Raw genomic sequence first — 13846 nt, forward strand, 5'->3', positions numbered from 1 at the left:
CTCTTGCCCTCCAATCTTAGACTCTGTTGGAAGATTTGCCCTGGGGTGGGCTCTCTGCAGGTGGATCTGATGGACCCTGGGGCCACAGCATCCCCATGGAGGGACCAGCCCACTGTGCCACCAGGAGCCTCCCAGGAATTCCAGCGGGGAAGAAACACTCCAGAGGACATGCGGACTTTGCATGAACCTCACTCCTCCTGGCAGGGCAACCAGGTTCTGGGCAGTGCCAGAGCAAGGTGGGGCTGGACACACTCCTAACAGGCAGCTGTGTGGTGCAAGCCTGCCTATGCTGCACACAGCGTGCCACAGGATGGCAGGGACTCTCCCGGGCACCATGAGGGAGAGGGAGGAGCACAGGAGTGCTGCCTGCCCACCACAGCCAGCTCCCCATCTCAGCCCCCATCTGGGGTGAGCATGGCATCACTGTTGGGTTTGCCCACTAGACTGTCCAGCGTGCTGTGGGGTGTGGGCAAGCCTGTGCTAGGTGGGCAGCACATGCTTGCCCTGGGGTCTGGCTCCTGGTTGCAAGGTGAACAAGGAGGCCGGGCTGGAGTGCAGTAGCGTGATCTCGGCTCACTGCAACCCCCACCTCTCGCTTCCCTCTTTGGGGCTGCTACTGAGAGGATCCATGTGGCTGTGTCCTGAAAGCCATCCCTGCCAGTGCCGAGGGTGTGCCCCCCATGGGTGCTCCTAGCCTGTCCCGGGAGGTGCAGACTCTGGACAGATGGCTGGCTTGAGAGCTTCCTGAAGGCTAGCATGGACGTCCATGGTGCTTCCATCTGGCCTTCACTGGCTGGCCTTCTCTTGATCTGTTTCTGGTATGTTGAATCCCGTTTTGGTATCTTCTGTGGAGGATCCAAACGAATCCGCCAAACCTTGCCCCTGGCTCCACAAAGACCCATGTCCTTGACCTGATCCTCAGCTTCCTGCATATGACCTGCAAAGAGACACTCACCCCAGTGCTGACAGCTCTAATCCCATCCATTCCATGCCTGTTAGACCACAGTGCAGCTTCTCTGTCTTAGGGTTAACCCAACCTGACTTGGCCATAGCCTGTGCCTGGAGCCTGCCTGACCTTTAACCCTGCTGCCAAACTGGCTCTTTACCTGGGGCCGTATCAGGGACTACGGCCTATTACCCCAGCCCGAGCCAGATCTTGGACCAGGGTCAGCTCCCATAACCACACTCGAAACAGACGCCCAACGCTTTCCATCCATGTGTGTTTATTTTAGATGCTTTCCGTGTGGGAGCTGGGGAGACAGGTCAGTAGGACCCCACGCCTGTGCCCGAGGAGCCCCAGTCTGGGCAATGGTCCCAGCCCTTCACAAGGCTGTGCACGCTCCCTGTGCACTTGCGGAGGCTTCTCTGAGGAGGAGGCTGCGAAGGAGGCCTTGAATGCAAGGACATTTCCAGGCAGGCATCCTAGGTGCGGGGATCTGCTGCCCAAAGCCAGGGAGGTGAGGTCACAGCACTGGCGGCTGCCAGAGCAGCCTCTTCCTCGTGTGTCCAGTGGCGCGTTCCTCATTCAGCCCTGGGAGAGGTGCTGGGGTAGTGTCACAAGTGCTTGGTCTGATTGGGCGTGTACACGGGACCCCTACATCTGGACCCCCAGGTGTGATCCGGGGCCTACGTGGTCCAGCTTGGGGGGGACACCGGGGCCAGCTTCTGGAGAAGGCCAGGCTCCCATGAGGCCTGACATAACAAACAGGGGGTGATGATGGCCTGGCTGAGAGGGCACAGCAGGTGTGGCCGGGAGACAGGTCAATAGTCTTCAGCAGAGAGGATGCCCACCAGGAGCCTCAGGATGCTGGCAAGGAATGGGGTGAGGGATGAGGATCGGGGGTGCAGCTGCAGGGCTGGCCAAGGCCCGGACAGGCCACAGCGTCTGTCCAGGCATGAGGTGGAGACCCAAGAGGGCAGCCTATGGGACGACCAACTTTGGGGTCCCCCAACAGACTCAAAAGGCCAGGTGCCATCTGGGCCAGGAGCCAGGCCCAAGGTTGGGACACAGGGCATGCTCCAGGGGGCTGTGAGAACAAGAGCCCTGACGGGGACAGATGGGTGCTGGCTGTCCCTCTCTGTCGCCATCAGGGCGGTGGGTGCCTGAAGAGGGGTCGCGGGGGTGGGGGGTGGGGGTGGGCACTGGCGTCCAGCACCAGGCCCAGGGAGCCCCTCCGTCAGGGCGGGGACGGCTGCTGTGCGTGTGGGGTGCCTGAGTCGGACCCTGGCCCGCGGGCCCCAGCCCCGAGCCTCAGGCTCGGCGGGGTCCGGAGCAGCCCCAGCGGCCCGCGAGGCTCCGGCGCTGGAAGGGGCTGTCGGCGAAGACTGGTGGGGGCCGGGCGGGGCGCGGGGCGAGGCGGAGGAGGCGGGGCCCGCGGGGGCGGCCCCGGGCGCGGGCCAGCATCGCCACCTGCTGGGCGGACACGTGCGCTGCCGCGGCCACGGCCGGCTCGGGGTCGCTCTGCAGCCGCCCTAGGTCTGTGAAGAGACCGCGGCTCAGGCTGGGGAGCCCAGGAAGGCCGAGTGCCCGGGCCCTTGGCCCTTCACCCACCGCTCCCGTCCACTCCGCCCTAGCACCAGCCACCTCTCCAGGACACCATCCCCTGGCAAGGTGGGGCCTCACCCTGGAACAGGGAGTCCAGCAGGTCCTGGTTGACACAGCCGGGGCTGGCGTGGTGGACAAGGAAGCCTGGACCAAAGCAGATGCATGAGTGCGGGCCCCACAGCCCCACAGGGGGAGGCTGGCCCAGCTCCCAAAGCCCCGGTGCCAGGGGCAGTGTGACCCCGGGCGGCCTCACCTATAAGCACGGCGGCTGCCCGGCGCAGGGGGTCCTGTGGACTCCGCAGGTAGCCCTGGGTCTGGCTCAGGAAGTTGGGCACGTGGCCCGGGTATCGCTGAACCTGGGGATAAAAGGGCTAGTGGCAGGACAGGAGGGCTGATCCTGAGTGTGGAGGAGGTTGCAGAGCTGAATCCAGGGGCTGGGGTTCCAGGGGAGCCCCCAGAGCAGGTGGCATGGTGGGAGGCCTTGGACTTGCCCCACCAGTAGCCTATCTGGTTTGGCTGCAGTAGAAACGGTTTGGGGGCCCCGGTGAACCCTGGAACAAGTGGGCTGCTGATCATACCCCCTTGCAGTCACCTTGCTTCCCCTACTGACCAGGCGGCAGCAGAGGTGGCTCAGGGCTTCAGGGCTGTCATAGTGGGCCACGGTGACCATCTCCTCCAGCAGGCCCCAGCAAAAGGCCTGGTCGCAACGGGCCAGGGTCCACTCTGAGCTCTGGGATAGGGGAAGGGAGCCGGGTCAGGGGTCCAGGAAGTAGAAAGGCTAAAGGTGGGGTGGGAAGAGGGGGAGCAAGGGCATCGGGTGAGGGGCAGAAGAGCCCAGGGCAGGAGGCCGGATTGAATCCGCTCAAGGGAAGAACAGTAGTAACCTGGCCGCCCGTCACACCTGCCTCTGAGGTCCTTGGGATGGGTGAGTCCCCGACCTGTAATTGTCGGAGGGGAGGCACGGTGGGAGTGGTGAGTGTTGGATGGCATCGGGGTGGGATGGTGTGGGGGGTTGCTGACCTCAGCAGCGTCCCTGCTGGGGTCATGCAGACGCAACAGCAGCGGCACGAGACTCTGCAGCACCAGCTTCCGCAGGGGGCCGCGGAGCCCCAGCCGGAGCCCGCCCCGGCCCCGGCGCACCAGAGTCCCGAGGAGCCCGACGGCCGAGGCGCGAATTGAGTCCCGTGTCTGCGTGGGAGGGCGCAGTCAGGGCAGGCGGAGACTGAGAGGGGCTGCAAGGGTGGGAGGGTGCGGCCAGCGCGGAGCGAGGAAGTGGGGGGTCTAGGGAAGGCTGCTGACTCGGTGTGATCTGGGGACAGGGAACAGGGCCTGGAGCTGGACCTGGTTGGGAAGCCTGGGGAGCCCCTGCAGGGGGTGGGGCTTGAAGGGATGGGGTCTGGAAGGAAAAGTCTAGCGGGGAGGAGCTTGGCGGGACACGGCCTTGGAGGGGCGGAGCTGGGCGACAGTGGGCGGGAGGGGCGGGGGCGGTCAGAAGGGAAGAAATCTGGGACGGATAGACTGGGGGGACGCGGCCTGGGAGGGAGAAACTGGAGAGGCGGGGCGGGGCCTGGGAGCTCCTGGCCTGGGAGGGAGAGACTGGGGGGCGGGACATGGAAGGGAGAAACTAGAGGGGCGGGGCGGGGCCTGGGAGGGAGAGACTGGGGGCGGGGCCTGGGAGGGAGAAACTGGAGGGGCGGGGCGGGGCCTAGAAGAAGAGGCTGGAGGGGCGGGGCGGGGCCTGGGAGGGAGAGACGGGGGGCGGTGCCTGGGAGGGAGAAACTGGATGGGCGGGGGCGGTGACAGCGGGAGGGGCGGGCCCGGAGGCGGGGCGTTTGCTCACGTCGTCCAGCAGCGGAGGGAGGCGCGGTCCCAGCTCCGCGCTCAAGAGCCGCACAGGCGCCCGGGGCCGCAGCAGGAGCCTCCTCAGGGCGCCCAGCGCTGCACCTACGAGCCGCGCGTCGCCTTCGCCCAGTGCGCCCAGGAGCGCCGGCAGCAGCGTGCTCACGTGCCGCACCTGCTGGGACTCGGGGTCAGCCTCTTGCAGACCTCGCCGCGACCGGGCCAAGCCCCTCTCCACCCCTCCCGTTCTCTCACCTTCCTGCGATTCAGCGCGAGGTGGCCCAGGCCCAGCAGGCCCAACCAGCGCACAGTGGGTTCGGGGTCTCCCTGCCAGGTGAGGAGTCGCTCCAGGATGACCTCCTCCCGCAGGAGCCGTGCGGTGGGCCGGCTCTGCAACAGCTAGGCGAGGCACACGGGGTCAGCACGCCCGCGCTCCCCGTGCAGGCCGCTGCGACTCAGGGATCAAGTCCAGAGTCACCCTTCACCACCCATCCGGGAAGCAGGCTCACCCCTGTGAAGAAGGCCATAGCCGTGAGACGCTGCGGGTCGTCCGCGCTGCGAAGCCGAGGAAGCAAGTCCGCGAAGAGGCCTCGCAGGTGGTGGTCGGCATGTGCCACCATAGCACTGGGGTGGGTGGAAATGGGAGCTCTCGCTCCGTTTGGCGGCCTCACTCCTCGAGAAGACCCCATCCCAACACCACCCTCATGCCCCTGCCTTTTCCCTGTCCCCCTGCCCAGCACCTGGCCAGCAACGACTCTCTTCCTGGTGTGACACCCTGGGGCCCCTCCTCGCCCTCCTCGCCCTCCTCACCTGGCCAGCAACAGGACGCCCTCCAGGTGGGTGTGGGCTCCCACCAACCTCCTCCAGCCTCCTGCCTGCTCCATGCATGTGACCACCATGCGGCCTCCATCCCCGGTGAGCAGGGCCTTCAAGGCCTCCACGGCGCAGCTGGTGGTGGGGACAGTGAGCAGGTGGGCAGTGGGGGCTGAGAGGGTGACACCATGCTGGCCCACCCCACGTAACCTGGTGTTGCCTCTCACCTGGCGTGGCTGTGTGGTGGCCCTCGGTGGGACAGAACCCAAATCTTGGGCATGTCGGGGGAGCACGGGCTGCGGGCCAGCTTGTGCAGCTGTGTGACCAGCGCAAGCAGCAGATGTGGGTAGAAACCCCTTGTGGCTCCCACGCAGCCCGAAACAGCCAGCATCTCCCCAAGAGCACGTGTGGCCTGCGGAGCAAGTGGCCCACTCAGGCCTGGGGCACGCCTGGAGCTGTGCTGGGCAGCAGAGGGACAGGTGTGCCATCGACAGGATGGAGACTAAGCCTCAGACACGCGTGGGACATTCCAGGAGCAGTTACCTAGGTGCAAACTCCCTATCCCCAACCTCCCCCCTCCCCCCACCCCCCACGCCTGCCCCCGCCCCCCACGCCTGCCCCCGCCCCTGCCCCCTGGTAATGGCTGGAGCCACCTACCGCCAGCGCCTGGGGCTCAGGCCCCGAAGCGCCCTTCAGTGCCCACAGCAGTTGCACCAGCACCTGCCCATTTACACGCTGGTTACGGCTTAGGCTGCGCCAGAGCTCGGCTGCTGCCCTGAGGGTTTGGAGGGGTCTGGTGTGAGACAAGAGATGGGTGGGTGTCCAGGGGATGTAGGGAGTCCCCAGCCAGGGTGGAGGCAGCCAGTAGGACTCCAGCAGGGGAGGGGCAGGAAACCACCACCCTCATCTCCCCCAATCCCCAAATCTCAGAGAAACAAATGAAGTGTTAATTGTGCAGACCACAACATAGCCTGTCTTAAGCTGAGCTGCCGGGTGGGGACTCACTGGGAGTCCTGTTGGGTCAGCGACAGTGAGATAAACCTGGCATTATTTAAAAAAAAAAATCGCCACAGAGAATAAAACCAAAGATAACTTCTGGGGCAAATTAACCAAAGAGCCAGGGGTGTCCAGGCACGTTAGCCCCCCAGCCTCATTCACCCCACTCCGGAGCCAACCCCAGGACGGTATCCAGGGGAGACCACCTGAAGATAGAGGAGCCCAGCATCAGAAACTCTGTGGCAGGGTGTGGGGGGAGTTTGCAGAGCCAAAAGTGAGGGGAGCGGGAATGGATACGGGGCACGAGTCACCGCAGGGCTGGAATAAGGAGGCCCTGCCCCCTTTCAGCTCCCTCGTCTGGGGCCAGACTCCACCGCCAAGCGGGAAGAGGGAAGGAAGCCGCGTGGGGACCGCAGAGCCAGGACGGTTGGGTTACCGATCGGGGGGCAGAGAGCGGGGTAGCAGCGCACACACCACGTCCCGCGCATGCTCCAGGGCCAGTGCGCTCAGCACTCGCAGGGCCGCCCTCCAGGGCCTCCCCTCTGCTAGGCTGGGCACCTGCGCCAGCAGCCCGCGCACCAGAGCATGCACCTGGTGGGGAGCGGGGCAGACTTCAGCAGTCAGGCCTCCTCCACCGTCCATTCCCCTCTGGCCTGCACCCCACCTCCACCCCCAACCTGATCCCGCCTGGCAGGAGCAGCCTGAAGATGGCAGGGTCCGGCTGCGCTCTCCAGGCCCCTCCCACCACCTCGGTGCCCGAACAGGCAGGATTCTGTAGGGCATGGAGTGGGTGGAGGCTGACCTGGTCCTCCAACCGCTGCCCCCGGGCCTCCAGGGCTGAGGACAGGGTGAGCGCTGTCGCCTGGGTCCCTGCAAAGCCAGCCTCCTCCAGGCAGGCAGCCGTGTACAACTCGAGGTCGGCAAGAACTCCCTCCTCCCAGGAACTCTGGGGAACCTAGGGCAGGATGGGGGGGGCGTCTGAAGTGCCCAAACCTCTCCTAGCTCTCCTCCTGGTCCCTCAGCCTCCCACCCGGCTTCCTACAAAATCCCTTGCTCCTCTGTTGCTCACCAGCCTGTTTCGCCCTGACCTCCCCCGGGGCCAGCACCACCCCCCGCCACCCCGCCTTCCACCTAGCATCCACAGCATCCCTTCCCTCACCCCTCACCTGGTGGGGCCCCTCAGGGGCTGGTTCCAGGGCACTGTTGGGGGAGCAAGGCTCACTGCCAGCTTCAGGGACGGTGGCCCCACGTCTAGGCTCAGCCTCAGAGGGGGCGGTGAGTGCCTGGGTCTGTGGCTCAGCCTCAGGTTTGACCTCCCAGGACTTGGGCTGAGGGCCTGTGGAAGGGGGTCCCTGGGGCTGCCCATGCCTGGCCCGGATTCCTTCAGTCAGTGCTGTCAGGGTTAGAGCCCCCACGGGAGCCTCCCGGGCCCGGCCCCACACACCCCCAGCCATGGTGGCCCTTGCCTGCAGCACCTGCCACTGCTCCTCCCGGGAAGTTGTGCCCAGGACTGACCTAGAAGCCTGCCCGGGCGGGACCACGGACGGGCGTGGTGGCGCGTGCGCGAGCGTGAGCTTGCGGGGGCTGGGGAGCCACACGGAGGTGCCTACAATGGGCCTTTGAGGGGCCCTCCTGCCTGGGCTGCTGGAGGGGAGTGGCCACCTGGAGCCTGAGTGCCTGTGGTGTGGCTCTACCCACCAGGGCCCTGAGAACAGGATCCCCAAGAGCTGGCAGATCCACAAAGGGGGAGAAGGGCCCCCACCCTGACTACCAGCCCCTGTTGACCAGGGGGCTCAGGGTAGTTTTGGACAGCTCTGAGGAGGTCCTCGCAGGGTCTAGGAGTCTGGGCCCCGCCCTGAGCCCAGCGGCAGTCAGCTCCCCACTGGGCCTGGGGCTAGGGGCTGGCCCTGCCCCCTGCACACTGGCTCTGTCAGACACCTTGGAACAGGCATGACTGGGTGAGCTTGGGGCAGCCCAGAGGGGTGGAGGGGGCAGTGAAGACACCAGAGGAGCGGCGGCCCCTCCAGAGCTTGTGCAGGCCCATTCTGGGTCCCAGGTCCTTGGCCACATCTTATGTTGAAACATAATCCCCAGTGCTGGAGGTGGGGCCTGGTGGGAAGTGATTGGATCCTGGGGGCGACTTCCCCCTTTGGTGCTGTTCCCATTGTCAGAGTTCTCAAGATCTGGTTGTTTGGAAGTGTGTGGCACTGCCCCACCCCTCCCTCCGGCCATGTAAGACCTGCCTGCTTCCCCTTCCACGAAGACAGTAAGTTTCCTGAAGCCTCCCCAGCCATGCTTCCTGTACCTGCAGAACCACAAACCAATTAAACCTCTCTTCCTTAGAAATTACCCAGTCTCAGGTATTTCTTTACAGCAGTGCAAGAATGGAAGAATACTGCCACCCTGGCTGGGCCCCTCGGAGTGCGCGGGTGCCCTGGGGGTGCCTGGGGTGTGGTCTGTTCTGTCCAGTGTGTGCGAGTCTGTATCTCTCTCCTAGCTCGTACTCCCCGGGGCTGGACTGGGCCTCTGCTCAAGTCCCCACCCTTCACGCTCAGCCAACCACACAGTGGCGCTGCCCACCCTGAGCCCCGGGGAGCCAGATGAGCTGGTCTGGTGGAATGCCTGGGCAGACGGAAGTGCCCCTGACGCACCCCAGGCGGCCAGCATTCCCCCCACGCCCTTGCCTGTCTGTGCCACCTCAGGCTGCTTGAACAAGAGAGGCCCAGGCCCCCAGCCTCCACTTCCTGCCAAGCCTAGGAGCTCTCTCCCAAGCAGTTCCTCTGAAGCTCATGTTGCCCAAACTGGCGGAACCCTGAGATCAGGAACTTGCTGGCGCAGAGGCAGGGCCAGCCCAGCACAGCCATGTGCAGCGCCACTCCGGCTAGGTGTCCGGGGCTGAGTCATCTCCTGGAGCTTCAACTTCTTCCCCATTCTTCCTCTCCTTCCGCAGGCTGCTGGGTCAGGAGCTGTGTCCCCGAGGCCAGATGCCAGGGTGGTGCCGGGTTGGCAGCAGCAGTGGCAGGAGACACCTGAGCTCTCCCTTTTGACTTGGGGAGTTTGAGATGTCCTCACTGAGCCTGAGCCTGGGGGGCAGTGCCTGGGCAGGCATGGGAGCCCAGGGCCACGGCTAGACCCTCTTACCTGGCACTACCCCCCAACCCTGTCCTGTCCCCAGCCTGCCTCTAGCAAGGAAAGGTCTTCCACAGCAACTCCCTCAACTCCAAGGCAGACACCAAAGCCCTCCCTGCCTGTGGCCTTGTGGTTCTAGTGTGGGGTCTGACTCCGCACAGCCCACCCCAAGCTGGGGAACTCCTCACTGCCCTTCAGGCTTCAGCACAGGGCTGTCTCCCACCCCGGCAGGGCCTGTGCTTTCATTGGGATGCAAATCCTCCTGCTCCCTTGAGCTCAGATTCCTGACTCCAGCCCAGCCCCAGCCCGGGAGGCCCAGCCTGTGGGCTGGGTGAACAGATGACACAAACAACACAGGACAAGCTGTGGGGAGAAGTGAGTGATTCGTGTTGTTTCCAGGCAGCCCGGCTGCGAGTCTCAGGGGGACGGCCCTGCACGCAGACTGTTCACCAGGGCCTGCAGCCTCTCGGACAGCACCACCTGCAGGGAGCAGAGGAGGGGAGCGGTGGGCAGGGGGAGGGTGGGGGCACACAGGGCAGAATGACAGGGCGGGCCTCCCCCCAACCTGGTACTGTGCAGGGCTCCGCAACCGCCTGTGCTCAGGGCTGAGTTGGCTCAGGGACAGCTGGGCCAAGGCTCTAGACTCTGCCAGGGATGGGAGCGGCTCACACAGCTGCAGGGAAGACGTAAGGAAAGAGAAGCTTGGGGCTGGCTCCCAGTCAGGGCTCTACTGGGGCTGGGGGGCAGGATGAGGGTGGTGGGTCAGCCACCTGTCCCTGCTGGAGGCAGAGGCGCAGCAGCGGCTCCACCTGGGCTGGCCTCACGGTGCAGGGCTCCTGGGCCCCTGGAGGCCACACCCTCAGCTCCTGGCCAGCCTGTGGCGCCGGCTCTTCTGCTAACTGTAGCACGTCCATGAGTAGAGACCCTGTGTGGGTGGGGCAAGAATAAGGGGGGGCCCTGGTGTTTTGAAGGTGGACAGCAGGGGGAATGGGAGGGCCTCACCGTCAGAGCCCAGGAGTCGGAAAGCAGCCTTGCTCCCAGGCAACGTCTGCTTCTCGGGGTCCTCTGTCAGCTTCATTCGTGGCTGGCCCCCCACGGCCACCAGCTGCAGGGAGAGGGCATTGAGCTGGCTAGTCCTTATCCCCCACCCAGCACCATCCCTCAGACCTGCCCCCACCTGGGCCCCCAACACTGTCCCTACCTTATAGACGCCGCCCAGGGAAGGCTGTTGGGGGCAGGTGACCACACTGGTGCCAATGCCAATGACATTCACCTCACTGCCCTGAGTGGGGAAGGGGGTGGCCGTGAGCCCAGCTGCCCTGGGTGGGGAAGGAGGTGGCACTGCCCTGGGTGGGAAGGAGGTGGCACTGCCCTGGCTGGGGGAAGGAGATGGCAGTGAGCCCAGCCAGAACCTGCAGGGGCCCCCGGAGCCCCCTAGCCACCCTCCGCCTACCCCCTCATCCACCCCACCTCTTGGGCCAGTCGGGCCAGCGCCTCCTCGTCAATGTTGTTGCTGACTGCGATGGGGACTGACTCCAGCCAGGGCACCTGGAACCTGCCGCATGGGTGGAGAAAGGGTGGGGGCCGCCCCTCAGGTCTTCCTGATTCACCCTTGTGTCCCCCTGCCCCCCACCCCCTCCGTCAAGGACACCTGTGCTCACCTTCTGCTTGGGAGCTCCTAGGGAGCCCCACCACTTACCTCCCTGCCACGGCCTGCAATATCACTGCTGAAACCACAGCAGAGTACCTCGCTGTCCTTCCCTGCCCCATCCCCAAATCCTGGCTCCCCAGGGATCTCCCACCAGGCACACCTCCTCCCCGGGAAACTCACTGGGCTGCAGCAGCTCGGAAGACCTTGCGGATCTCCTGGGCCTGCTGTAGCAGGTCGCCACTGTCCAGCCTCACGCCCACTGCCCGGTAGCCCAGCTCTCCCAGGGCCAGGGCGACTGCTAGGAAGTTGGGGAGACCACTCCTGCAGGTATGGATAAGGGGATCAGGGGCTGCTGAGGTTCTGCTGCGCCCACCCCTAAAGTGCCCGGGCTCACCTCCACACGCTGTAGGAGTCCAGGAGGCCCTGGAAGGCCCGGGGAAAGGCCAAGGCATAGGCCACAAAGGCTGCCCGCTCGCCTGGGTGCGGCTCCTGCACCCCCAGCCCCAGGTGGGCACACACATGCTCCAGCCACACCTGGGCTTTGGCCGCCAGGTCCACCCCAGGGCCCTCACCAGCTGCCGGCGCCAACATCTGTGGAACAGAGTCGGTGAAGAATGGGGGCCAGGAATGCAGGATGAGGCCTGGCCAGGGACACCCTAGTTTGACGGCAAAGGTAATGCAGCCCGTGCCAGCTTCCTGGGACAGCACTGGGGTGACCTGCCTGGGTGGCACACCTCTCGCCAGGGCAAGGGCTGGCTTGGGGCCTGTCGCCTGGAGACAGCAGGGTTGAGAGGAGGGACTGACCGGGTCAGGGGGCACCTCGCTGCCTGAAAAGGAAGTGACGAAAGAGTGGGCCAGGGTCCCGGCCACCGGCACACCTCGCAGCTGGCCCGCTAGCACGTTGCTGCTGCTGTCGAAGCCTGGGGAGGAAGGCGGTGGGATTGGGGGGCTTTGGCCCAAGACGGGGCTCCTCCTTCCCGGCCCTTGCCTTGCCCCGCACCAGACACTCACCGCCCAGGTAGCTGTAGGTGGAGGCTGTCAGGCCCCCATCGGGGCCCTGAGCCCGCCTCAGGCCCATCTCTAGCAGCCGCTTCTCTGGCCCTGCGATCAAGCGAAGCCGCGCTGCGTTGGTGGCCACCAGGCTGTGGGGAGCCAAGAGTCGGGGGACCCAGGGTGAGGGTCGCCAGGCCACCCAAGACGGCGGTTACCTGGGGCCTGGAACTTCCAACCTGGGAGCTCCACCCTCACCCAGTCCCTCCTTACACCCTGCACAGTGGGGGCGGGAGGCCAGTCCTGGGACCTCCGGGCAGCCAGCCCCGCAGCCACAGTCCAGCACGGAGCCCCGGCGCTCGGGGCCCATCCCATGCCCACGCTCCCTGCCGGCGGCCCGCAGCTCACCTGGCGTAGCTGACCAGGCAGAGCAGCGGTGTCTCCAGCAGCTGCACCACCAGGAGCGGCCCGGACACCTGCAGGAGCGGCACCTGCGGGGAGCGAAGTCAGCTCCGCGCTCGGCCCAGCACCCCGTGGCCGCCGCGCCGCCCGCTTAACCCTACTCACGCCCGGGAAGGCGAGGGAGCCCTCGGGCAGGGCTCGCACCGTCACCTCGGAGCAGTCGAGGGCCCGCAGGTGCTCGAAGAACGCAGGGTCCGTGTCTGGGGGCAGCACCGAGGCCAGGAACTGCACGTCTGGAAACGAGGTAACTGCGCTGAGACCAGCGCGGGGACAGACCGGTCGTGGGACATGGGGGGGTTCCACTGGGGGGCAGGGACTTCCACCGGCCATAGGTGGGGGCTTCCGTCGGGCGTGGGGGTTCGTCAGGCGTGGGGGGCTCCCGGGGTGGGGGCTTCCGTCGGGCGTGGGGGGCTCGTCGCGCGGGCGGGGGACTACCGGCGTCCCGCAGGCGGAAGGCGCGCAGGAAGCGCACACAGTCGCGCAGGCCGGCGGCCAAGGCGAAGGAGCCGCCGAACGGGCAGCGGCGGAAGAAGAGCTCGAACTCGGCGGCGTCCCGCGCCCGGCCCGCGCGCCAATAGCCCAACGCCATGGTGGCCTGGTAGAGGTCAGTGAGCAGCGGCCGCGCCGCCGCGCGCCCCTCGGGGTCCTGCTCCGCCGCCATCCCGCTCCCGACGTCCGGACTCCGGCCCGCCCCGCCCTGCCCTGGCCCCGTGACGCGCCCCGGCCTATGGCGCACTCCCTGTGGGGCTTATCGTGCGGTTTGGGAGCGGCACGGGACGCGATGGAGGACGGGAGAGGTCTAATAGTATTTGCGCGCTGAGAGGGGCTGAAACAGCTGGACCCGGGATGGGGTGGGGGATGTCACCCAACTCCTCTCGGACCCCCAACCCCATTCCAGGCCCAGCGGCCTCTTTGGAGCGCAGCCCGGTCCTGGTCACCAGAGGTGCCCTCAGTCGCTCGTGTGTCTGCCCCTTGGCCGGGCAATGAGGTGCAGCTCAGGACTTGCCAGGAGGCGATATGGGTGGAGGACAGACCGGCCAGACTCCACCCCTACCTACCCAGAAGACAACTGCGGGCCAGCAGCCAGCTTCTGCCCTGGGCCTGGGGAGGGAGGCCAGAGGCTGCCTTAGTTGGAGCTTGAGCAGCCAGGCTAGGACGAGGGAGCCCAGATGGACGCAAATGTCGTTTGGAAAGAGCTTGGCACCCAGGAAAGGGCGGCGTGGGGCAGGGGGGCACATGCCCACTGTCGGCTGGCACCAAAAGACCTTCTGTGGCTATGAAGGCCCAGTGTCCCTCAGTGGTGGGTGTTATGGGGTCCTGCACTCCAAGCCCCACAGGAAACTTTCTAAAGCTTTGAGGGCAAAGTCAGGGGCCACTACCCAGGGAGAATCCATTCCCCTGTGGCTTGGGGCCCGGAGGAC

General features: G+C 65.9%; 2 protein-coding genes across 12 annotated transcripts; both read right to left on the reverse strand.

Annotated features, from left to right (window-relative positions):
• Window positions 1-1206: 1206 nt before the first annotated feature.
• On the reverse strand, window positions 1207-9560 carry MROH6 (maestro heat like repeat family member 6). Of its 9 annotated transcripts, none has more exons than XM_032760626.2 (14): window positions 7360-9560; window positions 6996-7148; window positions 6630-6784; window positions 5855-5972; window positions 5425-5609; window positions 5195-5332; window positions 4894-5008; window positions 4640-4783; window positions 4386-4559; window positions 3566-3733; window positions 3156-3275; window positions 2799-2901; window positions 2624-2689; window positions 1207-2478 (listed from the first exon to the last, which is right to left on the reverse strand). In XM_032760626.2, the coding sequence occupies exons 1-14, from the start codon at window positions 7645-7647 to the stop codon at window positions 2252-2254; spliced, it is 2154 nt and encodes a 717-aa protein (XP_032616517.1). In that variant the 5' UTR covers window positions 7648-9560; the 3' UTR covers window positions 1207-2251. The 9 variants fall into 9 exon arrangements, 8 of the variants coding, with proteins under 8 accessions (XP_032616517.1, XP_058299685.1, XP_032616515.1 ...); XM_058443702.1 differs by having other exon boundaries at window positions 1213-2478; window positions 4386-4562; XM_032760624.2 differs by having other exon boundaries at window positions 1213-2478; window positions 3138-3275; window positions 4386-4562.
• A 128-nt stretch (window positions 9561-9688) lies between these two features.
• On the reverse strand, window positions 9689-13173 carry NAPRT (nicotinate phosphoribosyltransferase). 3 transcript variants are annotated; one of them, XM_032760633.2, is made up of 13 exons: window positions 12861-13173; window positions 12531-12658; window positions 12372-12454; window positions 11985-12115; window positions 11778-11893; window positions 11368-11564; window positions 11154-11294; window positions 10793-10877; window positions 10524-10604; window positions 10325-10427; window positions 10093-10247; window positions 9888-9995; window positions 9689-9802 (listed from the first exon to the last, which is right to left on the reverse strand). In XM_032760633.2, exons 1-13 carry the CDS (start codon window positions 13084-13086, stop codon window positions 9740-9742), a joined length of 1617 nt encoding a protein of 538 aa, XP_032616524.1. In that variant the 5' UTR covers window positions 13087-13173; the 3' UTR covers window positions 9689-9739. The 3 variants fall into 3 exon arrangements, with proteins under 3 accessions (XP_032616524.1, XP_032616523.1, XP_032616527.1); XM_032760632.2 differs by having other exon boundaries at window positions 11368-11893; XM_032760636.2 differs by lacking the exons at window positions 9689-9802; window positions 10093-10247 and having other exon boundaries at window positions 9902-9995; window positions 11368-11893.
• Window positions 13174-13846: the final 673 nt, after the last annotated feature.

This window comes from Hylobates moloch, unplaced genomic scaffold (genome assembly GCF_009828535.3).
Source record: "Hylobates moloch isolate HMO894 unplaced genomic scaffold, HMol_V3 SCAFFOLD_9, whole genome shotgun sequence".
NCBI classification, from domain to species: domain Eukaryota; kingdom Metazoa; phylum Chordata; class Mammalia; order Primates; family Hylobatidae; genus Hylobates; species Hylobates moloch.

What these genes read in the sequence shown, in the direction of transcription:
- MROH6 (XM_032760621.2), bottom strand. Translation starts at nt 7,647, where the DNA reads ATGGCTGGGGGTGTGTGGGGCCGGGCCCGGGAGGCTCCCGTGGGGGCT. An exon ending in CGCTCTCTGCCCCCCGATCG is followed by an intron (nt 5,973 to 6,629) that starts GTAACCCAACCG and finishes CCAAACCCTCAG; the next exon opens with GGCAGCAGCCGAGCTCTGGC. An exon ending in GGCGTCCTGTTGCTGGCCAG is followed by an intron (nt 5,009 to 5,194) that starts GTGAGGAGGGCG and finishes CACCCACCCCAG; the next exon opens with TGCTATGGTGGCACATGCCG.
- NAPRT (XM_032760632.2), bottom strand. Translation starts at nt 13,086, where the DNA reads ATGGCGGCGGAGCAGGACCCCGAGGGGCGCGCGGCGGCGCGGCCGCTG. An exon ending in CACCTACAGCTACCTGGGCG is followed by an intron (nt 11,894 to 11,984) that starts GTGAGTGTCTGG and finishes CTTCCTCCCCAG; the next exon opens with GCTTCGACAGCAGCAGCAAC. An exon ending in TTCCGAGCTGCTGCAGCCCA is followed by an intron (nt 10,878 to 11,153) that starts GTGAGTTTCCCG and finishes CCCATGCGGCAG; the next exon opens with GTTCCAGGTGCCCTGGCTGG.